Source organism: Passer domesticus, chromosome 5, assembly GCF_036417665.1.
Source record: "Passer domesticus isolate bPasDom1 chromosome 5, bPasDom1.hap1, whole genome shotgun sequence".
NCBI lineage: Eukaryota > Metazoa > Chordata > Aves > Passeriformes > Passeridae > Passer > Passer domesticus.
Genome location: NC_087478.1, coordinates 12,282,588 through 12,307,815, shown reverse-complemented (window position 1 = coordinate 12,307,815; position 25,228 = coordinate 12,282,588). Strand labels below are relative to the sequence as shown.

The 25,228-nt window shown below is 39.5% G+C and overlaps 1 protein-coding gene across 5 annotated transcripts in view; it reads left to right on the top strand.

Moving 5' to 3' along the window:
* Positions 1–25,228, top strand: part of SRPK2 (SRSF protein kinase 2) — a 127,391-nt gene that overhangs the window by 95,967 nt on the left and 6,196 nt on the right. For 3 of the 5 annotated variants that reach the window (XM_064421986.1, XM_064421989.1, XM_064421988.1), the window contains 10 exons: positions 3,340–3,446; positions 3,814–3,979; positions 5,996–6,021; positions 7,489–7,735; positions 8,693–9,181; positions 12,943–13,043; positions 13,137–13,244; positions 22,181–22,250; positions 22,967–23,059; positions 23,490–23,582. In XM_064421986.1, the coding sequence (XP_064278056.1) occupies positions 3,340–3,446; positions 3,814–3,979; positions 5,996–6,021; positions 7,489–7,735; positions 8,693–9,181; positions 12,943–13,043; positions 13,137–13,244; positions 22,181–22,250; positions 22,967–23,059; positions 23,490–23,582 (1,500 nt within the window). The remainder of the gene's footprint in view (positions 1–3,339; positions 3,447–3,813; positions 3,980–5,995; positions 6,022–7,488; positions 7,736–8,692; positions 9,182–12,942; positions 13,044–13,136; positions 13,245–22,180; positions 22,251–22,966; positions 23,060–23,489; positions 23,583–25,228) is intronic. The other 2 variants (XM_064421991.1, XM_064421990.1) reach the window with 2 other exon arrangements.

The window sequence follows — 25,228 nt, the reverse complement described above, 5'->3', positions numbered from 1 at the left end:
GTTTATTTCATCAGCTCCTTTTTAAGTTCTAGGGAAAATAGTCTTTGGTGTAGGTTCTCTTAGGATGGAGCAGGTAATTGATTTTAATGTTTTGGTGCTGTTTACTTTTTAAAATGCCCTATTAGTGTTGCATTAGTGTCACTGAGATTCACAGGTTGAGAGAAGTAGAGTAATTTGAGATTTTTTCCATGCTCTGCTGTTTCCAGCTTCCTTTGGGCAAGTCACTAAATATCTGTTACTTGACTATGAAATAAAGCAACATATGTTTCATAGAGGCTTGATTATTGGTTATGGAATGCATTTAAAAGCTAAAACAAGACAGAAGAGAGGTGGGTGAGTCCTTTGGATGGCTAATACCACAAAATGTCGTGGAGCTTCCAAACAGGGAAAGTTGTCAAGAACCATGTAACAGAGCTGGGATTGTGCAGAGCCATTGGCCTGCACTGAGTGACTGCAAACTGTCACTTCTCCAAGGAGGTAGTGTTTATGTACAGAGGAGTTTTATTAATGTGTTATGCTGCACTAGGCTGATAATTTTTTACCTACTTTTTTATTTTGCAAAGATTGCAATTATGACTTTTTCATGAAATAACAGAATTCATGATTTTGGGCACTTTGGTGTTTTCAGTAAGTGTGAATTATTATGTTTGTTTGCAGTAGACATTTGTTAGAGCTGCAACAAATGTTCATTTCAATGTAGCATTTTTTTAATGAAAGATTCAGATAATCATATAATGGAACAAGTGTTTTGAGAGACAAATGGAAAAAATAAAGAAGGAAACATTCCCACACAATCAGGCGTTATGTATAAATGTATCTCCAAAGACTATAGAGTATTAATTAAATGTCATAGTGTCTAAATGCTGCCAGTCCAGAAGGAACTGAGATGCATCCTAAAGTCTTCTGTGCTCCTACTAGAGCTTAACTATCCTTTATCCTTTGTCATATTTCTAAATGCTCGAGTAATGTGTATTTATAGATAGGTAGTTACAGGTAGGATTTGAGTCAAGAAAGAACAGCTCTCAGTACTTAAACTTGTCAGCTGATTCATGTTAGATTTACTCTCACTTTTGCTGCTGTGCTTAGTTTCCTCCTGTGAGACATCTCCTGTGCTGCTTTGAAGAGAATTTCACAAGAAGTATGTCTCCTAGGTGGACTTCAGGGTTTTTTTGTTGCAGGACTTTTTGGACCTTCTCCCCAGCCAGGTTATTGGTGCTGTAGGAGGATCCTGGGACTTGCAAGGCTGGTTTCCTACTAGTTAATGCAGAGCTTTTCCCAAACTCCTTGTTCTGGACAGTCTGGCTTAAGGTTAAGCTTTTTCAGATCAAGATAGTAAATCAGACAGCAGGCACATTTCTGCATACCTATGCCCAACACTGAGCCTGCTCTGTATCTTCTCTCCATTCCAGTTGTCTCTCCAGTATGGAGTGTCCCTTGAGTTTGTCCAAGTCCTCCCTGCAAAATGTTGCAATCTCTTTTTTTCAGGTAGATATCACTTTCTGCTGACCTTCCCTCTTTCTGCCTGCCTCTGCCATTCCTCTTACATCTTCCTTCTTGGTGCTCTCCCTTGCCTCTCAGCTGTTTACTTCGCTACATCCCTTTCTCTTGTGGCTACTGGCAGTGCTGAACATTTCTGTAAGTGCAAGGAATGTCAGGAATGTGCATTGGAGAGTGCAGCAGCAGTGGTCTGAAGGACTGTGGGCGGGTGTCCCATATTTCATTTCTGAATGTTGCAGTGTCCTGCCTTTTTGCAATCTGTGTTGCTGTAGCTTTGCAGCTTGGCTGCGTGGGCTCAGTTAATAAGCCCTGCAGAGCTCATGCACTCTGCTCATCCTTTGTGTTGGCTGTGTGCTCTGCTAGTGACCTGTGTTCCTTGTGGGGTGAAATAACCAAGACTGTTTCCTCTTCTGGATGGGACAGAGTTCTGAGCACACCCAGTTGATGTGGGTGGGAAATGGCTATTCAGTGTCTCCTCTTGTGTAGGAATTCAGGAACATGAAATGAGATGAACAGTTGGAAACAGTTACAGTTCTTCACAGTGTGCTTTGACCAGTCTTGAGACCTTCTACTGTTGGTGTAACTTCAGGATAGAGGATGCAGATGTTAAAACTTGAGTTACCTTTATGTGTATAAGTAGGTACTTGAGAAGAATATGTATGATAAATTGACAGATAAGGTAAGTCTCATTTTAGCACAAGACAGTGACTCTTAAGATCATTGCCAAGACTAGTTAATAAAAGTTAGAGAAGTTAGGTAAGATTTCTGACAGTCTGGAAGTGGTCATCTATATGAATGGTCTCTTAACATAATCTGGTTCATTGACGTTTTCCTGCAGTATCCATCAATTAATTTTTGCTTATTTGTACTATATTGTTATTCACAAGGTTATAGTATCATGCAGTTAAGATTTTAACATCTTCTCTGATTTCCAGGTGTGTTAAGGTCATTCCCAGCTCATGTTTGAGGATTAATTGGATATAGTCTAATTGTGTAACTTCTTGTCAGAACGTTGTGGATGGTAAAACTTTAAATTAGCTTCAGTATCTGAAGATTTTCTCAATAGAAAGATAACCTACCAGGCATGTAGGTGTAGAATCTCTTAACTTAGAAAACCCTTTAAGCAGAAATCACAGGAAGTTCCTACATCATGTTTTTTTCCTAATCTCCCCTGATAATTTACTGTTTGCCTCTGTCAGGGGCCAATAGTAAAAGCTGTGTCAAATTAAACATTTTGGCATTGTTTTTGCATATTGCTTCTGAGTTCTGCATTTCTTTTTTTGAGAGTTCTTTGGTGATTGCCATTACTCTGCAGTTAAAACTGTAGGCTTTAAGAGATCCATTCTCATAGTATGTTAGTGTTTGTCAAGTGACTATTGAGCTTAATAAAAAAACTGTTATTATGGTTCATTTTCTAAAACATGGCTGCTGCACACTTTTGTTACTAAAACCTTTTGTTCATATAATTTAAAATTTATTAAAAATTAGAGATCACAGGCAAAATCAGTACTTACAGTTGTCTCAAAGAAAAGAAAAACTAGTTTTTTACTTTTTACAATTGCTTTCTTAATTATTCACCCTAAGGCTGTTGTTAACATGTCAAAGTTACAAACAAGATTTGTGTAATTAAAATACTTTTTTTTAATTTGCTCTGCAGTTGGACACTGGTTCTGTATGGGTTTATGTATAATTGAAACAAGGTACCAAAGCATTTACCATACTCATTTTAGGGGGAATCATTTTCCCTCTAAAGGTGGTGATGACTCCTTTAGCCAGAACACAAACATTTGTGTTGATCTCATGCACAAGTTTATTTGGAAGTTATCCTTAATTAAATTACAGATGTCTGCATGGTCTTTGAAGTACTTGGACATCATCTTCTAAAATGGATAATCAAGTCCAATTATCAAGGCCTTCCCATCCGTTGTGTTAAAAGCATAATTCGACAGGTAAGTTTTGTTAATATTCTAATCAGGTTTTTCCACAATTGTTAACAGTTTGAAGGTTTGAATTATGATATTTGAACTGAACTCTTACTACTGTCTAAGATAATTTTACTTTAATCTCAGTGGGGTGAGATTGCACTGGTGTTACTGTGCATCAAACAATTTTGCTTCTTAAGCTTCTGTAATTCCATGCTGCAGTGGAAAATTATGTGTTTATACTACTACTTGGTAATATATTTTTTCCAATTTCTGCATGTTTTGAGCATTGGGATAAAATCAGTCTTATTTTAAAATGCAGCTGGAATTTGAGTTTCTTAATAAATTTAGTTGCAGTTTCAAGCAGATTTTTAAAAAACCCCTCTGTAATTAGGTACTTCAGGGTCTAGATTACCTGCACAGCAAGTGCAAGATCATTCACACGGACATAAAGCCAGAGAACATCTTGATGTGTGTGGACGATGCCTACGTGCGCAGGATGGCAGCTGAAGCTACCGAGTGGCAGAAAGCTGGGGCTCCTCCCCCGTCTGGCTCAGCAGGTATGAACAGGATATTAAACTGCAGTGCAGGAAACAGCCATCAGTATATTATTGCTGTATTTTGTCCAGTGAGAATTCGCTTTTAAAATAATTTCTTATGAAAAATGCATGTCTGTTTAATTCTTATTCCAGAATAATGATTTCATGGTGTTTTTGCATGTTCAAGTTTTCAGGGTTCCTAGAAACAGAAAAAGATTTATTGGTTTAAACTTACTCTCCTCCCATCCCACAGGCCTTAATGCCTGGGTTTTAGTCACATTGGATGCTTAATCTCTGATATTGACAACAGTTACTAATCTTACATAAATTATGTCTACTTCTGTTATAAGTTCACCAGCATCCTTGTGAAATCATCTGCCTTTTTAAAAGTCTGTTGTTACTTCTAAGATGCAATGAAAAGTTTTGCATTCATAGTTTTTTACCCTTAAAAAAGGAATTTATGGTACCTAATTGAACTTGTAATAAGCCCATTTTCCTAGGAGTATAAAATGTTTTATGTTAAGCTTGCCAAGAGTTTTGATAGGAACTGTACTTTATGTTTAGCTAGGAGAAGCCAAAGTAAAGAAGTTCACAGCAATAAGCAAAAACAAACAAGGAGGAAGTGTGGCTTTTCTAGTGATTTTCTTCTTAGTACTATGCACTATATATTTTTAGTACTATGGTTGCTATTAATTTGCCAGTTGAGAACATCAGGCAGTGGAAAAGTAATTCCCTTTGTAATATTTTCAGAAAATATATCACAGATTAAAATCTGTGAGGTATGCTAAAAATGCTTCCTATATTGGGAACAAATACAGAGATCAGGATCCATTTCTCACAGCATTATATTTTTTTAGATGAAAAATTGTATAACTGGTGAATGTATTATATTGAATTTGACATAATGTGTAATCACATAGCTAGAAATTTTATGTTATTTGTGTGGGAAATAACTTGATTTTGTTCATTCAGCCTTTATATTGCTTCCTGACATTAAAATAGTATTATTTTAAGGAATTACATTCTTTTCACATTTGGTTCTTAGCAAATTGTAATTAAATATATGGCTTTCCACACAGGAGCTGAGGATTTGTTTTCTTTACAGCATTACAGGAATAGGTTGTGTATAATTTCTCTTTTTATAACAATGATAGTGCTCAGGTTTAAGAATAATTTTAAAAACATTGCCCTTTCAGGGGTATTCAAACAGGTTTTCCCCTGAGCTTAGCAGCAGGATCTGAACCTGTAAAATAACTCTGTATTTTATTTAGCATTCCTTAATTGCCATAGGCCTGTGTATCAGAAGAAGTTTGTGAGAGGTTCTCCCCCATTCAGTTCCTCGTGCTCACTTTGCTTCTGTCTCCTGTATTTGGTTATTTCTGTTGGTTGGATCACAGGGGAGGTTTTTGTGGCTCGTGGTGCTCTGTGAGTGTGGCAGTCAGCATTGCAGTCCCATCAGAGCCCTCCCTGGTGGGATCCTGCTCAGGGCTGCTCATGCTGGAGCAGCTTTTTCTGTGATATGCTGTGTTTTTTGCCTCAGGCACTTCTTCATGCCTCCAGCCCTAGCAATCAAACTGCCTTGTTTCAGAGTGAAACACATGAGTATTGGCTTTTCTGTTGGGTACAACACAGTGGTTTTATCTTTGCTAATATTCCCTGAACTATTTAGACCAGTCTATACCTGCTCTGCCAGCTGATGATACATTTAATCTGTGACAGCTCTGCAGTCATTCCATTATTTCTATCCACTCCTAATGGTTCAACCTTTTTGTTTTTAAATTTCATGAGCTCTCTGCCAAGCACAGTGAGCACAGATAGCTGCTAGCTCCTTCCAATCCCAGATGCTCTAATGGAGACATCAAATTATTTCAGGCAGCATGTACTTGTAAAGAGTAAAAAATGTGGCTAACAGAGTAAACTTAACACTGCCTTATTTAATTAAGAATATTTTAAAATTATTTCTACTTGTTTTTGCTTTTATAGAGTTGTTTTTGAAACAGACAAATTTTATTTACAATTTATTTTTTGTCTTTTTAGTGAGTACAGCTCCACAACAAAAGCCTGTAAGTATTGTTATATAATACAATTTAACTGCCTTATTTTCTGTGTTTCTCTGGCTATTAATATGTATTAGACTGTTAGTAGCCTCAACCCTTTTTAAAAGCTTCCTTTGAATAAAGCTTTTATCTTTCAAAGAACATTTTTCTTTTCATGTCTGTGGCCTTACCAGTTTTAAGCACAGTATTTCTGTGATGGAAATTCTCACAGACATACAGTTCTATAGCTATGTCAAACTAAGTTAAGCATTGTGTTTTCTTCTCTTGAGGAATAATCCATTCTTCCAAATCCTGACAAAAATGGGAGAATGCACTAAATATTGTGCATTGCAAATATCTTAAGGGCATAAAGGCCTTAATCATCAAGGCCTGAAAGTTGAAGCAATTCTCTGAGGTTTGAAAGATCTCTTCGCCATGTGCATATAGGAAATAACCAATAGTAATACAATTGTTAAGAAATGTCTGTGGTTAAAGCTTCTTTCTGTGTGTACAGAGCATGTGTAATTTCAATGGGTATACAACATGGATGAAAATTACTAGTTGTAATTTGTGAAATTTAATGTCTTATTTAGATGATCCCATGGCTTTTAATGAAAATAACAGGATTATAACAAATAAACCTTTGAGGAAGTATTTTTCTCTGTTCTTTGTACTTTATTTTTTGATTATATTATGATTTATTACTGTAATATTTAAACAATGAATGAAAATTGGATAGATCTCACTTATCAGACAATAAAAATAGAAGCCACAATTCAGTTAAAATGGAAGGAAGTGTTTAAATCCAAGCTCTGATGTGTTCATTTTTAATTTCCTTGTTGTTGTATCTGAGTTTTGCAATCCTTATGTTATATAAAATGAGAAACTTCATAATGGCCATCTGCTGTTTGTAATTCATATGTTTTGGGCCAGAAGGGAGTAATAAAAATTCTTTCCTTTCACAAGAAAATAGCTGAACAACACAGGTTTTATTTAAAATTCACTGTTTTCAGTATCTTTAGTTTCTTGTGTTTTTTTGCTCAGAATACTTTTGCTGGTTATTTACCTGCATTATACAGAGAGAAATAAGGTATTAAATTTAGGTATAAACAGCTAATATGATACCTGATTATTTTCCACATACAGTATCATCTGTTAATCTGGATTGAAGTTTAAGATTATTGTGTTTATCAAGGTTATAGGATCATAGGAATTTTATTATGGCATCTTGGATGTATAGATGTATTTTACTCTTGTATCTATTAATCACCATGTAAAAACATGATTAACTGTGTAAAATTTTGGTGGATTTTTCCCTCATACAATCCTATATCATTCTTGATTTGAAGTAAACTGGAAAAAGGACTATAATAACTAAATTAGTTGCCATCTAGTACTTTCAAAAAAATGGTGATCAAACTGTAAATTAGTTTGGTGTGAGCTGCCTTGAAAATAAATAATTACTTTTTTTTTTCTTCGGTATTAATGTTTAAGGTTGGAAAAATATCCAAAAACAAAAAGAAAAAACTGAAGAAGAAACAGAAGAGGCAAGCTGAGCTGCTAGAAAAACGCCTGCAGGAAATAGAAGAACTAGAGCGGGAAGCTGAAAGGAAAAAAATCGAAGAAAACGTAACCTCAGCTGTACCATCAAATGAACAAGAAGATGAGTACCACCCAGAGGTGAAACTAAAAACAGCTGATATAGAAGAGGTAGTAGATGAAGAACCTGGAAATGATGATGGTTAGTATTACCTGTTTTTATTGACCCTGAGTTTACTGTTTCAGAGCAGAAGGTAACTGTGCAGTGTTGCACCTGGTGCAGTGAACTCCAAACTGCCCTAGATCATTAAGTTAATTTTCTCCTGTAGGTAAAATTATAACTACAAAACCTAAAAAGGTAAAGAAAAATCCAGCTTACTACAGAAGTGAAGAAAACCATCAACAGCAGTGTATAGCTATAAACAATTCAAAAAAGCACAGAAAATCCAAGAGAACAGTCACCATGCCACATTAAGTGGAACAGCTGAGTATCCTGGTGAAATAGAAGAACAATAACATGCATTTTTCTATAATATTATTGTCGTAGTTGGAGTCATCATTGTTTTCCCTTTTTCTTCTTACAGTGTTTGTTGTAATAATCCATCAGGTAACAAAGATTGCAACTTCTTCATTAAAATTTTTGCTAATGTCTTGTTAAAATTCCTGTTCAGTCCTGGTGACTTGGACCATAATTGTTACGGTCCAGCTCCATTCTGGCTTCCCTGATTTTCTTGTCAGCTCTTCAGTCCTGATAAAGATGTGACTACTGAGACTGTAGTTCAGTTTGGTTTGTTTTAGGTCTGCTCTTACAGAGAGTTTTCCTACTTCTGTGATGACTCTGTTGACATAGATTGAATTCTGGATTTTTAAAAGCTTGCATTCAGGGCCTCATTCATCTTCCTTTCCTAACATTATTCTCTTCTGGATTGTTCCCTCCTGAACCACTTCACATTTTTTATTTTTCCAACAGTCTTACTAGTCCTTTCTTTTGCCTTTAATTTAGATTTTAAGGTTTGCATATTTCAGTGGTATTCAGTGTTTCCTGGTGTGATATGTCAGAAGTCAGGTAATTACTGAAGAATTAAAAATGATGAAATGCCTAATTTCAGTCTGGTTTATTGATGTGTGGTGTAATGTGTTGCTTGCTGAAATTTTTCAGGTGAAGCGGAAGATCAGGATGAAAAAGAAGACACAGAGAAGGAGAACACTGAAAAAGATGATGATGTTGAGCAGGAACTTGTCAACACTGACTCTACAGATCCTAAGTGGATAGAATCCCCCAAAACAAATGGCCATATTGTGAACGGCCCATTCCTACTGGAGCAGCAGATTGAAGATGAAGAAGAAGAAGAGGAAGAATGTCCAAATCCAGAGGAGTATAATCTTGATGATCCAAATACAAAAAGTGATTACTCTTATAGCAGCTCCTATGAACAGTTTAATGGTGAATTGCCAAATGGACGTCATAAAATTCCAGAGTCCCAGTTCTCTGAATTTTCAGCGTCGGTGTTCTCTGGGGCTCTGGAGTCTGTAGCCTGTGGTTCTGCTGTCTCTGAAGGATCAACTGTAACTGAAAGGGAGGAGAGCAGCCCATCTCATGACAGGAGCAGAACGGTTTCAGCTTCCAGCACTGGGGATTTGCCAAAAAGTGAGTGTTCCTCTTAGTGGCTTTTGTCTAGTAGCATGGGTGTGCATTGTATTAAATAAAAGAGGCAGGTAAATGGGCTACAGAGGCAGTGGTTAGGTTAAGAAAAGATTATTTAAGTAAATTTGATGATTTTTCTTGCAGAACTGTGATTTATGGGTTATTTTCCACTCTACAACTTCCTTTTAAGGGGTATTAGATAAATCAGTCATTGTAGAATAAACAACATTTGCATTGACTAGTCAGTCTACATATGAAAGAGAAAAGGAAATCTATAATTGCAGATAAACATCATTCTGTAGTTTAAAGGTAGAAGATGAGTATGAGATGATTTAACCTGATGTCCTTTGATAACAAGTCAGTAATATACCATCTTTTAAGCCCAGTAACCTTTATTGTTGGCTTAAAGTGCATTTTTCAAAAAGAAAAATAATGTTCTTAAATGGACAAACGAAATTATAATCTGTTGTGATTTAAATGTGTTCCACTGCTTGCTACTCTGTATTGTTTTAGAAGAATTGTAACAAGTTTGAACTTGTCTGGCTGCAGCTTCTGTCTGTTACTTCTTGTCACATCTTTTCTCAGTCATATTGAAAAATTCTGTATTATGCTGTGTTTTCATTCATTAATTGTTCTTTCTGTGTTAAACAGTTCCAGTCTTAACCTTTATTAATACTCAACAGGGCATGTTGCCAACCCTCAACTCATTATGGTGTTTCTATATTCAGCATGGTTTTGGACATTTAAATTCTGGCCATCAGTCCAGAACTTTTGCCTGTAAATCCATTTGAAGACATGGAAGGTGAAATCTTGGTGTCATTTCAAAGAGCTGGACTTTTGCCATTGAATTAAATAGCTTCAGATTATTACACATAGGTCTTACTTACAGTGCCAGTGGTTAAATGATAAATATATGGGTTTCAGCTTTAATAAAGAAAATACTGAGAGTCTAAATCTGTGAGCAGATAGAAGAAAATGGGAGTTTAGGGAGAAGATCACCAAGCCTGCCATCAGCATTGTCACAGGTGAATTAGAGCTGCATTGAAAAATGCAGTCAAGTGTATTTCTTGGTCTAAGACTTTAGAAGAGCAATTCACACAGGGTCTGACAGGTAAAGTAAGGTAAGAAATATGAAATAAAATACAGCTCAGTAGAACTGCATTTCTGGAAGATCCAGGCAAATAAGTCTTTTAGTCCATCTCCTTACACTCTGAAGTCCCTGAAACAATACAGAGGAGGTTCCTGGATGCCTGGTGGTTTCTTCTTTTGTTCTGCCAGCTGTATATAGGCAGAAGGATTCCACTGGTGTTTTCCTGGGGTGGTGTGTAAAATCCTCATGTCTTCAGAGATTACAGCTGCTTTTGTCCTCATGGAAACAGCTTACTTCCATAGCTGGAGAAAAAACCCTACTTTATTCCTCTTTGGTGTTATCCCATCAGGTCACACACCTTTCTTGCAAAGAAAGAAGACAGACAGTAAATTCAGTAATAGTTGACTTTGAAGAAAGGGGAAAAGCTGAATATTACAGATATTAATGGCATCAATAATAACATTAAGTATAACAGTCATAAAACAGATGAAGATATTTAGGCAGAAGCATACAGGAACCAGAGGCTATTTAATATTTTTAAATGGTGCTACATAATTTTTTACCATATCTTTATTCTCCTTTTTTTCTACTGAAGTAGACCTTTATTTGTTGCTCTTTCTCTAGGCATTGCTGTGCATTGTTAAGTGGCATGGCTTCATCTTAGTTTTTTGGGGATTCTTGCTTTATTTGGTGCACAAACCAGTTTGTGTTTGGTGGATGTGCAGTTTTTTATCTTTTTCAAGTTTTCACTGCGTGACCAAATGCCCTGAAGATAGATCTGTAATTCCTCACGACTCTCCTCCTCCTCTTTCCAGTGTTTGAATGTTTACCAAGTACATTGTCATGCAGAGATTGTGAGAATTAAGGTGATATTTCTTAGTTTTTATGGAACTAGGACACAGAAGTGTTCACTAATTTTGTGCACAGGTTAAACTTATTTGGATGCTTTTTTGTGAGTACTTTTTAGAAAATACACTTATTCTGACTTCACTTTCAGTTGTAAATGAAATACAGAATCCAAGACAGAATTAATCTTTAAGATGAGACAGGACTTAAGCATCATGAGTTTTTAGAAGAACACAAAAGTGTAGGCACTTCCATATTGCCTGCTCTTAGGAGAAGTTTGAAGAAAGCTGTTGCACAGTGCCATATTCAGATGTCTTAGTCATGGGGCTTTTTTCCCCACTTCATTTGACTTCATTTACTGCAGTCCTTCAACAAGATGTGTGGGAAGGATTTATCTGGCATTGTCTTGTGGTGTTTGGGTTTTTTTTTTTTTTTTCAAAGACTGCTGAACTGAGAAAGGTCCTGTTATTTCTTCACTAATGCATGTGATTGTGTTAAAAAAACTATGTACTATGCAGCATGTTTTTAAGGAAAGACTTTAGTACTGAGCTTACTAATCTTACTAGTTCCTATCTTTTGAACGTTTTGCTTCTGTCTTAATGTTGATGCTTTTTATAAACTTGAGTCTTGGAAATCCATTCCAGCATTTTTGGAGGGCTGTTTGTTGAGGTCACTGCCCCCTCTGCCTTTTGCTATTTACTCCTGTATTTTCATTCCCTCTCTCCTCTGGTGGACCCTGCCACTTTCTTTTCTGGTTGGCCAATATTCAGTGCTCTGATGACCCATTCAGGCTTCCTGTGCCAGCAGTTGAAGATCTCCATCTGATTTCAGATAGAAATCTTCACTCCCAGTTCACCATTAGACATGCAGTATTTTTTGTCCTTGTCCCATGTCTGGTTTGTCATGGTGTGTTTTCCTCTTCCAAGTCTTTTACCAGTTTAGCAGATCACTGCAGCCACAAGTGGTTTTTGGATCTAGTACCTCTTTCTTATCTTACCTTCAGTTTCCAATTTACACCCTGCAGCTTTGGGACAAGGAAAGAGAGACCAGTCCTGTGCTTCCCTGTAATTTGTGATACCTGGTTCTGTCTTCTGCCTTCAAGTCATCTGCTTTCTTCCCAGTTTAGGAGCTAGCAGGTGGAAGGTCAAAACAGAGAAAAGCAGCACCTCTGCTGGTGCTGTTAAGGTTTCAGTGTCCCAAGAGCCTCTAAAGATTGCAAGATTAATGAGATTAAAGTTCTGCCTTTTTAGTCTGGATCATAATTGATGCAAATAGGACCTTCAGAGAACTTTGAATGGTGATTTTTTTTTTTTGTGAAAAGGATGACAGCCCCCTAGGCTCTCAAATTGGCCAGGTTTTGGTGAGTCTTTTACCCCTTGGGATAGGTTTACCAAAAAAAAATCCAGCTAGATTTTACTTACTGTAGCCAGGAGGCATGGAAGTGCAGGATTTATTTTCTTAACCAAACTGTTCCAAGAACATATCTTTCATGTGTGTAGTGGGTGAGTTCTTGGAGTCTTGAGTTTTCACATTATCTGTCTGAATCTGTTCTGGGAAACATATATGCTGGTTTTGCTTAGAAGCTCCTCTGGATATTGTAGTAATAGTGATTTGGCAGCTAAAAAATGTGAAAAATTTGCACTTGAAATGTATAAGAATATTTAGAAATCGGAGTAAGAAATCCTATTTATGTTGCTTTAATTTCTTGTAACATTCAGCAAATTATTTTCATACCTTCAGTGCTGAATGAAGTGTCAAGGCAAAACTGCTTAGAGATAATGAATAGTAGGCTTAACATACTAACTAGTCTGCATTTTGCTTGTGTTAGCAAAAACTCGTGCTGCTGACTTGCTGGTGAATCCACTGGACCCAAGAAATGCAGATAAAATTAGAGTTAAAATTGCTGACCTGGGGAATGCCTGCTGGGTGGTAAGTGTAACTACATCATTTTAGCTGTTCACTATTTAGAACAGGTCTTTTTATAGTCCTTTTTTCCCATTAATCTGGTTCTTTCTATTTTAGCACAAACACTTCACAGAAGACATCCAGACGAGACAGTACAGATCCATAGAGGTTTTAATAGGAGCAGGTTACAGTACACCTGCTGATATCTGGAGTACAGCATGTATGGTAAGAACAATGCAATGTGTATTTTACTAGAGTAAAGCTCCTAAAACCAGTTGTTTATTTAGTCAGGAAACCTGATGGGGGTGGTTTTGACTTTTTGACACAAATGCATTATCATAAATGATGCTGTATCAGATAGCTGCTGTTGATTTCTTCCCTTTGTTTCAATTTCTTCAGCCTTCTTAGTTAAAAGGACATATTTTGTAGAGCACATCTGATTTTCATGTGATGTATTTTAAACTTGTAGTCAGAAACATGAAGGTTTAGAGAGAAAATATATGTCTATTCTGAAATGACAAAAGGTAACTGACAAAGTACAATTGCTTGTTTCATTCCAGTCTTAGAAGCTGGGCTACTGTTAGCTGTGATTGCATTCCCTTTTCATGGGTAAAGTAGCAAAATAGTGAAATACTTTAAATTGGTGCCAAGTGCAATGAAAACAGATTGGATTAGACTTGGTTCTAAACTTTCAAGAGAAGGAACTCAGTTTATTGGCGTAAAATATGTGGTAACATTCTGTAGAATTGGTTTGAACACAACTGAAATGACAGCTTTTTAAGAGTCTTTAGAGAACAGAAAAAGTGAAAACTTAATCATGCAGCTTTCTGAAACACCCTAATATCTCTTTGAGGATGAACAAGCTGCATGCATCTTCTCATTTCAGATTGAAGATGTATATCCAAAAAAAACAAATTTAGAAATACCTTTGCCTATTTTAAAAGCTAAAACTTAATCAAATCTTTATATTTTACAAATACATGTCTGATAAGAGTAAGTGTGTGAGGAGGAGGAGAAGAGTCAAATACTAGACACAGTTTGCAGGCGTGGGTGATGAGAAGAATTACACAGCCCGGAGGGAGAGGAGGAGGAGGATTGAAAGGAACATAAAATCCTACAGATATTATAAGTTCAGCAAGCCATGTGTTGGAAGTAACTAACCCATAAGTGAAATTAAAGTATGTTTTCTCTGGTGTTTAATACTAGCTTTTTCCTTAGTACACAGCAAACCCCTCAATTTCCAAATTTACTTTTCTGTTTAGAGACAAAATGGAGAATTTTTCTGTTAAATTGAAAACAAAGCATTTAAAATATTCCACAGGTTGTTCTTTAACTCCTTAAGTTATTCTTCTCTTAACTAACTACAAAGTCATCATAGAGACTTTTTTCTTTTACCTAGTATTTTGTAAAAAGTATTTTGTAAAGTATTTTGTATCAGTGGAACTTGATAACCTTTTATTTTATTGGATGTCCTGCATTCATCTCTAAGCTGTACCTGTTGCTGCTAATTTTATCGTGTTATATGGTCTTTTAGTCTTGCAGCTAAAGGCACATAAAGCAGGCTGAGGTCTACCTAGAACTGTATTTAAAGATAGTGGGGTACTAAATAGCAACATCACACCTAATGAATATAATATTCTTGCAATACTTGGGCTTGCCCAGCCTGTTACAACTTCTCCTCTGTATTATGTGTTACTGCTTTCTTCAAACTCAGGAAAAGAAAAAGGCCTAAAGCATCACTGTCACTGGAGGTATCTTAACTCAGATTCACAATTATGTATGAAATTTCATTGTTTTAAAGAGAAAAATGTATTTCTGCTTTTTTGTTATGTAAGCCTTGCAGATAGTAAAGGTTTTCAGGCAGAAGTGCTGTAATTCTGTCTTCTGTCACAATCTTTAGGTTTTTGCCCTTAAGAAGTGCAGTAGAAATTTTATAACATTACAGCATTTACATACAGTTGTTGAATACAATTGTTATCATGGTGTAGTTGTGTAAAAAATAGAGGGCCCCTCTCAAGCTCATAGAAAAAATTAATAATTTGAAAACCCCTAGAATCAGTTTGCATTGCTGTGTGGCTGAGAAAATGGGTCAGAGCATTGGGGATGCTGATCCTGTATCAGATGCAAAACAGCTCTGAGGTAGGGATTGCCTTGAAGGCCTTAATAGCTCTTTCTGCAGGGGACTTGTAATAGAGATTAACAGCCAGGAAAGCATTCCTGATGTGGATCTGCTAACTCCCAAATTTATTTAGGCTGTCTTTGGAAATTATGATGTGAACCTCTCCAGCCCCTAAGGCAGTCAGGAACTGTGAAGTGCCAAAGTGTTTTCATGCCTCTACAGCCCCACTTACTTTCTCAAGTTTGGTTTCCTCGTTGTACCTCGATTTGGTTCAGAAAATGCCCTTCTGGGTTATCTTGCTCTTATTTCATATTTAATTCACTCTGTTCCATGTTTGCTGTGTTTTCAAAGGGATTGTCTGCTGGAGCAGGTGGTGCTTATTTTCAGCCAGAATACAGCTTAGATACCCTGTAGCCTTGATGTCCAGGACTCCCAAAGGAGAGCAGAGGTGACTGCTTGTACAAGTCCTGAGTCATTAAGGGCATTTTTGGAAGCAGTACTGTGCAAAATGAGAGGTCCAGCAGTATTTCCATTACTTCTTCCTTGGCAAGTTTCCATCCATCCATACTTTACCTGATGAGACCACACCAAGCACACATGAACACTGCTTAGCTTGCAAAGTAGATTTTCTCCATGTATTTTGTATCCACTACTGTGTCAGATATTCTAGCTCATATGTCCATTTAAAAAATGGCAAAAAAAGGCCTTTCTTTGAACTTAGTGTCTGTCGGGTTTCTGTGTCACAGATTTATGTGTACATAAAACTCACAAATCTTTACGTGTCCTGGATTATATAAAGGATGACTTGGAATGCTTGGTACCAGGGTTCACCTGGGGTCTTAACTTGGTCTTGTGCTTTATAGATCTGCATTTGAGCCTAAGGTTTTCACTGCCTTTTGCTTGCTAATGCAATAATCTTGCTCACCAAGGATAGCAGTGACCATGAGTAGCCCAGCTACTGGTTCTTGTATTGGCTTGTATTTATGGCATCAAGTGTGTAAAGCACAGAAGATTGTGTTTTATCTCAGTAGAATGTCTTTTTCCATCATACCATTTGCCTGTCCATTTTACACAATCTTTATTAATAATAAAGATGAGGATGAGGTTTTTAAACAAGGCCTCTGATAAACAGGCCCTATGCATGCAAAGCATCTGTGTTCCTGTGTGCACAGCAACCTCCAGAATATCCCCTTAGGAATCTTCTGGGACATGGTACATTGTGCCTGAATGGAGAGCATTCCTTACCTGGGCTCAGTTAGTTTGGCATGGCTTTGTCTAGCCAGGAGTGTGATGGTTTTGATGCAGCTTCCAGGATTTCAGTATGGGATTAGCCAGTTTCTGATCAGGATGACTTGTGCTGGAAGTGCATGTAATCAGAGCCATGTAAGGGCTCTACCCAAACAGCAAAAGAGGGCAAAATAACTCAGTGCTAATAGTCTTGCAGTGCTGTTTCTTTGGTGTTACATCTCAGTGAATAAGTAGCATTGCAAGCCAGTGGCCTGTGAGCTGAATCTTCTGATTTTAGATATTTTATCATGGCCCAGTTCTTGTGCCCCAAACTTCTTTGAATCAGGTTTGAAGGATGAATGTGAATAGCTTTAGACCAGTACCAATCCTCTGCTCAGGTGATCTGAGTTGCAGAGTTGCTCAGAAGAGAATAAAGAAAGGGAAGAAAGAGGATGATGCATATCTTTGGAGGCTTATAGAAGTGCTGTGAAAGAGGTTGGATGTCAGTGGGCTTTTCCAGACCACAGCAGAGTTGTTTGCTTGTTCAGTGCTTGGCAAAGAATTCTACAAATAACTTTTTTTCTCTAGACTTTGGTGATCTTGGTTGGAATGATGCTGTCATTTGCTGGACATGCATAAGTTTGGTTAAGGAAATTGTACATTGCCCTTTTATTTTTCTTCTAATAATGTGGCCCGTTTATGTGGAATACTCCTGGAGAGCTAGACACTGGGAATCTCTCCACATTTACTAAATTCTAGAAGATGTTCCCTTCCTGTACTAAGCCCTAATTAAATTCTGCCAACAGGGAGGTGCATCTCTCATTTTCACAAAAAAAAAGAGAATAGATTTGGAGGCAGCAGTACCTTTGACAGGATTGAAAACATTCTTGGTGATTTAGTTGTACTGGTTTGAATTTCCACATTAACAGTATTGAGCAGGTTGCTTTCCTTAGAGCAGAAACTGAACAGACACTGAGTGATTTAGCATTTCCTAAATCCCAGAAAACACAGAACACAGTACTCCACTGCTGCTGCCAAGAAATCCTGGCAAGATAAGGGAGTTAGTACTGGCAGACAGCATCATTTCATATTGCTTCTGGTAATGACTACAAGCACCATGATTCCACTGCTTTTCCTTGTTCCAATCTCCTTGGATTGGAGACAGGAAAAGCACATGAAGTGGTGAATCTCATCATCTGACTTTTGTTCATTACCTTTGGTTTGAGCTGCTGGGAAGAGGTGACTGTGTCACAGGCTGGGGCATGAACAAGGCTTTTTAAGTTTTTAACACTTCTCTGAGGTGTCTTTTGTGGAGAGTTGTGATTCCTGCAATATCCTCTCTTTGTAATAAGACCTAGCATACAGAAGGCAGCTATAGATCAGCAGGAAGTCAGAGGAGGTGCAAATTGTACTTGGTATTTTATCTACCCAAAGAGAATACAGATGATGAAAGAAAGCACTGCGAGGTGTGACCGAAAGGGGACAGGCAAAGCTTTCAGAACAAAGGTCCTGCTTCTCCCAGGCCAGCAGGTTTACAGCAGTGGGGTGTATTCATGGTCATTTCTGCTCATGTCAGAGAACTCAGAGGTACAGAATGGAGAATAAACAGGATATCGTAAGTTACGTTAAAATTAAACCTGCATGTAAGTGCTTGTAGGTGCATTGCAGGTTTGTGCCCCCAGTTTCTTACTTTGAATGCTGTTCTCCAACGTGGAGTGGAGAGGTACCTGTCCTTAACTGCTCTCCACTGCTGTAAGCAGGAAAATATGATCATGTCTCCATGGGATCATGAGTATCATCATGTCAGTATGTGTGAGTGGCACATACCAAAGGTGTGATGACAAGCTTCAGTCTGTACAGAAGCAGTATTTTGAGGAAAAATTGAAAATCAAAAATGTGGTTTCGAGGGGAGAAAAAGCTGAAGTTGCTATGCATGTATTTTTCAGTAGGCAGATACAGTACAGAATGCTGTTATTACTCGCTGTACACCCTTTTTGAAGGTGGTGGGTGGACAACCTGAAACACTCAAAAGAAAATGATTTCCCAGAGGAGCTGACTTTCCAAAACAACCACTCGGTATGCATGATTCCAAGATCGGGGTACAGCAAATAAAATAACCCTGTTTCCTTTCCAAGCATCCCATGCAAGTCTCTGTTTTGTATATTTGGCCTTTCTTACCAAGCATTAACATGCAAAATGCCTTTCATACTCTTCCCATTGCCTGGCTCTTCAGAGGGAGATGTCCATGGGAGAACAAACTGTCAGCTGGTGTGTGTATCTCAGAAAGCTTTCTGATCTTCTTTCCATGCTCCCACTAACCTGTGGAACAGTGTTCTTAAAACCAAGCCTGTTTTTAAGCAGTTACAGTCTTTGCAGTCACGTCTCTTCATTTCAGCTGGGGCAGAGAAGCTCTGGCCAAGAGCTGCATCTCATCTGTCAAAATAATAATTCTGGCCTATAGCTTGTTGTTCTTTTTCAGCTGGGGCTTCAGTTCAGGGAGGCTGATGCAGTCCAAGTGAATTGTTCTTCCAGTCCTCTCCCAGAGAGCTTCCCCTAGGCATGCATCCATTTTTCAATCACCAGACTGAGCACACAGCTGTCACACAGTGAAAATGTAGCTATTTCCAATTGTGTGTTTAGATACAGGTCCATTATATAGCAGTGCCACCAGTTCTGTACTGTGCTAGGTTCACATACAATCAGCAAAGAAATAGAGCCTCTTCAGAGCCTATAAAACAGCAGTGTAACCATTTCTATGAAAGGTTCACCATCTGCAGATGGAGAAAAGCAGTCTAGACTGGTTTTCTGTGAGAACCTTAGGAAAGTGGTAAATAGAAATTGCCAGAACACTCAGTAAAGATGGATGGTTGCCTTGGGCTTCTGTGCCATATGTTGAGTGTGATGTATCTAATTTTTTATCTCCAAGTAATAAGTGAAATGCTGACTTGTCTTGAGGTAAATGTCAACATTAAGTAAAAAAATCATGGTATTTTAAAGTTGGAGTTTCTGTCAAGCAGCTTGTTTTTAGAAATTATTACTTTCAAAGGGAGAGTAAGTAAATATGGGTAGTCTGTATTTGTAGCATCCTGGAAATTCTAGACAAATTTAGGTTTAAAGTGATCTGTGGTAGCTGCCTCCTTCTTGAACAAGGGTTGTTGTCAGAGGTAGATGAGATCACTCAGAGCCATGTCCACCTGAGGGGTACATACCTCAGCATGTACCTGTAAGAATGGCATTTCCACAGCCTTTCTGAGCAGCCTGTCCCAGTACTCAGGCAGTCTCACCAAAAAATTGTTTTTCCTCATGTTTGATTGGAATTTCTCATCTTGCTGCCTGTGTTGTCCTTTCATTGGGGAGAGTGTATCTTGTTCATTGCAAATACTTTCCACAGCACCTGCCTCTGGGCTGTCCTTGTGTGCATCTGAGTCACAAGTGGTTTTGTTCTTAGAGTCCTTTAGGAAGAGTCAGAAAATCAAATGTGTGAAGTGCTGCGGCCCCAGCCCATCCTGGGCATGGAGTCAGAGCTGTACAAAAAGGAAAAGAGAAGCATCATTGTCATTTTCAAAAGCTGTAGTTTTTGTTCAGCGAGAGGGTGGCATACAAAAAAAAATCCCAGATCTATGGGAATTTTCAGCTCTTGCAAAACACAAACTGATCTGAAATTCAGAGTATCACAGCAGTGTGCTTACCTCTTGTGCTTCTCTCTAAACAGTTTTCACAGTTTTTCAGTTTAATCTTTTTAGTCCCACACAGACATATCGAGCTATTAATACTTCATTTCATGGACAGAAACTATATTCTTGTGTAGTCTACCCTGGTGGCTAAATTCAGCTACATTTCCATTCTTCTCCAGGAATCTCTGTGTAATAGCAGAGAGTTTCTCAATGTCCTCAGGAGTCACCCAGTGGTTTGTGCTTTCCTGGGAAAGCTGGTCCAGCTCTTCCTATGAATAAATACATTGCCATGAGGTACAGAGAGGACACTTGGGTCTTCTCAGTCTTATCTCAGGAGAATAATGTTTACAGATCCATCCCAGAGATCACTTCTTGCTGCTCTTAACATTTATTTCAGTTTAGAAACCTGCTATTTTATGAAGTTCTGATTTTTTTCAGCTGTAAAATGCAAGCTGTCAATCCTGAGCTAAGAGTGGAATAAGAAAAGTAGGGAATGACTGTTTATTGGTGACAGTAACTTTAGAAGTTAAAGGCCTGTTCATAGGATCAGCAGAAATGTCAACAAGGGATGTTCCTGTTTTCTTGGCTGCTATGTGTGACTGCAGTGAGTTATGTTGGCTGTAGCCCACTTGGATGGCACTGCAGTTCACAGCTTGAAGAAGCCAAGTGCTCATAAATAGGCTAAATTTACAGGTGATTTAACAACTCCCGTTTATAAATTGGAAAAGTGTCTATTTTCAGGAGACAAGTATTTTGTAGTAAATGTTCTAATGGAGTGAAATCCCATTCTAGGATTGTGCTAGGAAGCTCTGCCTCATTTTTGGAATCCTTTTCTGGATCAGTTGTTTTCCCATGTCTTGGACATGGAAAATAATTTGATGTTTAAACCACCTGGAAAGAATTAGATTCCTGTGGCTGCTTGGGCCATTGGTGAGCCAGAGCTGAAAGAGAATAATTTAACAAATTAGACCAGATGAATCCATGTCTGGACACAAGTAGGGGCTCTCATAGTTGCTTCAAAGCTTTGCAGCTTTTCATATTCATTATACCCATAAAGAGAAAGTCAGTTTTGCCCTCACCTAACACAGGGCTAGCATCCCATGGAAGCATTGCCTGCCCTGAGGGGATTTGGTGTTCTGGTGTCTGTTCTGGATTCCCCATCAATAGCTATCTCACCATTTACTGCCATCATTGAAGTATTAAAAAAACCTCTTTCAGATTTAGAGTAATCAAAGAAGCTAATTCAAATGATTAATTATAATCATAAATGGATTTTATTTGTGATTCAGACTTTTTTAGCTCAGCCTCCAACATGCAGTCTGACAGGTAAATACCCTTCAGATGCATGTGTAGCTCTTACTGTATGTTTAGAAATGCCTGATGTGTTCAGGTACGTGACACAATCACCAGGCTGCACACGAGTGTGTGAGGCTGTGTCTAAGCCTGGCTCAGGGCAGCACCCTGTGCTCCCTTGGGAGCACAGCACTGCCAGGGCTCCCTGGGCACTGCTTGGAGCATGGCAGCACTGCCAGGGCTCCCTGGGCACTGCTTGGAGCATGGCAGCACTGCCAGGGCTCCCTGGGCACTGCTCAGAGCATGGCAGCACTGCCAGGGCTCCCTGGGCACTGCTCAGGGCATGGCAGCACTGCCAGGGCTCCCTGGGCACTGCTCAGGGCATGGCAGCACTGCCAGGGCTCCCTGGGCACTGCTCAGGGCATGGCAGCACTTCCAGGGCTCCCTGGGGGCTGCAGAGAGGGGCTGCACTCCAGCCCTGTGTGATTCCTTCCTTCATCCCCCCTGGATGGGCAGCAGTGCCAGGGGGTGGGCACGCTCCAGCTCCAGGACTGCACGTGGGGCTGGATGTAGGGTGGGATGTGGGCTGGATGTAGGGTGGGATGTGGGGCTGGATGTAGGGTGGGATGTGGGCTGGGCGTGGGGCTCTGCAGAGCCTGGCTTGGTGCTGCTGCTCTGCAGGAGTGCTGTCCCCAGGTAAGTGGCTGCTCCTCAGTGTCAGATGCAGTGACAGGCCTCGAGCTGGGGTTGCCTCTGGTTGCTGGGAGGGCTGTGGTGCTGTGCTGACGCCTGACGATGGATGGGAGGGTTGCTCTGCAGTCCCCATGACTGTGTCTGTTACCTTGTAGGCGTTTGAGCTAGCGACTGGAGATTACTTGTTTGAGCCGCACTCTGGTGAAGACTATTCCAGGGATGAAGGTATGACTCTTTTGAGGTATTGTAAGAGTTTCTTCATATTTTCGTACACCTTCTCTTAAATTTCCAGTGAGCTTACAGTGGAGTTTAAGTTTTGTATTTGAGTAGAACTGTTCATACACATTGTTTTCAGAATATAAATATGATTTTTTTTCTTTTTAGTTGTAAGTTCCACCACTAGCAGTGGGTGGGCAAAAACACCCTTCTGCAGATATTCATCTACTTAACAACTGCCTGAAGGAATTAAACTGCCCTTCTTGTAAGATTGCATATGTGTGGAAACCTGATTGAAAATAACAACATTTTAGTTTAGAAAAGAAACGACAAATTTGAACTTTATTCTATTATTCTCTTTACAAGAGTGACACTGGAATAATGTTTATATTGTGTATTTTTATTTGTATTAGGCAATTACTAATTATTTTTTTAAAATCAGAGTTAACTCCTGCTTCCATCTGTATACCTGTCCATTTTCATGCTTGTTTGCTTGTAAATGCTCTTTGCAGTGGTAATGTGGGCATCATTCATTGTTCCTAAATGCTACTAATGATGCCAGAGCTCTGCTGATCCTGGAAACCTCTGCATGGATTTGCTGCAAACATTGTTGATTTGAAACTATTTCTGATTTTTTACTAATTCCAGTTTCTTTCCTCTTCTTTTTTATCCCATCCTTTCCCTGCCCCTTCCACTCCCGTATCCTTTTTTTCTCTCCCTCATAGACCACATAGCACACATCATAGAGCTGCTAGGCAATATCCCAAGGCACTTTGCTCTATCTGGAAAATATTCTCGGGAATTCTTCAATCGCAGAGGTAGTACCTCTTCTTTTTGAAAGGTGCCGTGACGCAGACAGAAGTGGAATTGCTGTTGCTGGTTGTATCATGTCCCAGCGAGGAGCATTTCCTGAAATCACACAACAAAATTTTCATTTTGAAAAGCAAAATTCCCAGGAATCTCTGACAGTTTTTTTTTTTTTACCCAAACGTTTTGAAGAATAACGATTGGTACATTTTAAATTACATGGCAAAACTTGCTTGTGGCAGCTGACACTCGCTGTTCTGAGAAGGAAGTTTTGCTGAAAGCATCTTTCCAAAGGAGCCACTGAGTGAGCAGTGTGCACGTGTGTTTTTTACCAGGATCAATCTATTTCTGTCTGTACCGGGCCAGTGTTAGTGTGTGCATGCAATGTACTGATTAAACTGTTGTATGTTTCTGTTTTGCTGGCAATGTTCTCCAATGCAGACCACATAGCATTGATCATTGAACTGCTGGGAAAAATCCCTCGAAAATACGCTATGTTGGGGAAATATTCCAAGGAGTTTTTCACCAAAAAAGGTAACGGTATTTATGCAACACTAATTTAAAGCATAATACTATCCAAAAGGAGAATATGTTCATTTACGGGTACTGAAGAAATAGATCCATTTAAGTGGAGAGCACTTACTAAAGAAGATCTGTGATGTAAACTTGGCTTTCTGGGAAAAGCCCCAATTTGAGGTGTTCATTTCAGTATTTCATTTAAAATTCATTTGGGGATGTGCTCAGCAAAGTGTGGATGTTAACAAGTGTCTGTGTGAATGTGTTGTCTAATGTTCCTGTAAGTGTGAGCACTCAAGTGATGCATAGCTTGTAACGTGGTGAAAAATCATCTGTCAGCAGCTTTGGATCCTGGCTAGTGGTCCAGCAGGTGCTCCTGGTGAGGAATGACAGAGGCAGGGAGGGAATACCTGGGCAGTGGACACTGAGCTGAGTGTGGCTGTCCCTGTCACAGCCAGGGAGCAGGCACAGCAGATGGAACTTGGCCCAGGCTGCTCTTCAAGGCAGGGCTTTGACTCGTGGGAGAAAGGGGTGATGCCTGAGGTGTATTCATCCCTTGGCTATGTCACAGCCCGTGCTGTGTGGAGGGACAGGGTCTGTCAGGAGCATCCAGGGCTGTCAGCCACAGCTGGGGAGGGCACTGTGCTGCTGACAGAGCTGGGGTTGCCCTGCCTGTGGCTGCCCAGCAGCTGCAGGGAGGTGTCAGTGGCTGGGGGCTGAGCTGGCAGCTCTGGAGCTTGGGAACACAACCAGTGATTCACCCTGCTCTGTGCTGGATATTCCTGATACAGCAGGGACTCCTGTGCCTCCATGTCCCTAAGGATGGCAGTGCAGTGCAGAGAAGGGCAGCAGGGATGATCTAGGAGGGAGCAGCTGCCCTTTGGGGGAGGCTGAAATGCCCGGGGCTTTTGAGTGTGGAGTAAGGTTTATGTAATCAGGAAGTCAGTGGATAAGCTGAAGAGAGAGCTGCTGTTTGCCAGCACTCACCGTGCAAGAGCTGGGGGAAAGGCACTGAAATCTGCAGAGGATGGCTTTAAAACAAGTGCTTCCCTGCACAGCAGGCAGTGAGCTTCAGGAGCTGGCTGCCTCAGCAGGCACAGAGAGGGCCCGTGTCAGCGGGCTTCAGACAGGCTCCTGGGAACTGAGATGCACAAACTCGAGTTCCACAGGTCTGGAAATGCATAAAGCAGTGAGAGGGCTGGGCACAAGATACCCTGCAGCACCTCCAGACAAACCAAAACCACTACACAGCTGCTGGAGTGTATCTCCCATTCCTTACAGCAGACAGGTTGGCATTTTCTAGTGATGTGATAGAACTGTAAAATGAACTAGCAGTTACTCAGTAACTGCAGTGTTGGCAGAGCACAGGAGAGGGCAGTTTGTAAAATTCCCGTGGTGAGGAGAGTCTCTGGTGCTTCCATGAGCATGTTCAACTGCAGAGTGTCACTGTTGTCCTCGAGGGCCTGAGCCTCAGTGACATTCCTCAGAGGCACTGGGGGTGCCTCTTGCATCCTCAGGGTGGGATTTAAGATAGGCTTGAAGGCTTGGTTTACCAACCACATAACATGTAAGTGCAAGTTTGCTGTGGAAGATGAAGTAGACTTGGATTCCACCTCTTTCTGCTTAAATCAGAGAATCTCAAATGCAAGTCAAAGGAGTAACAA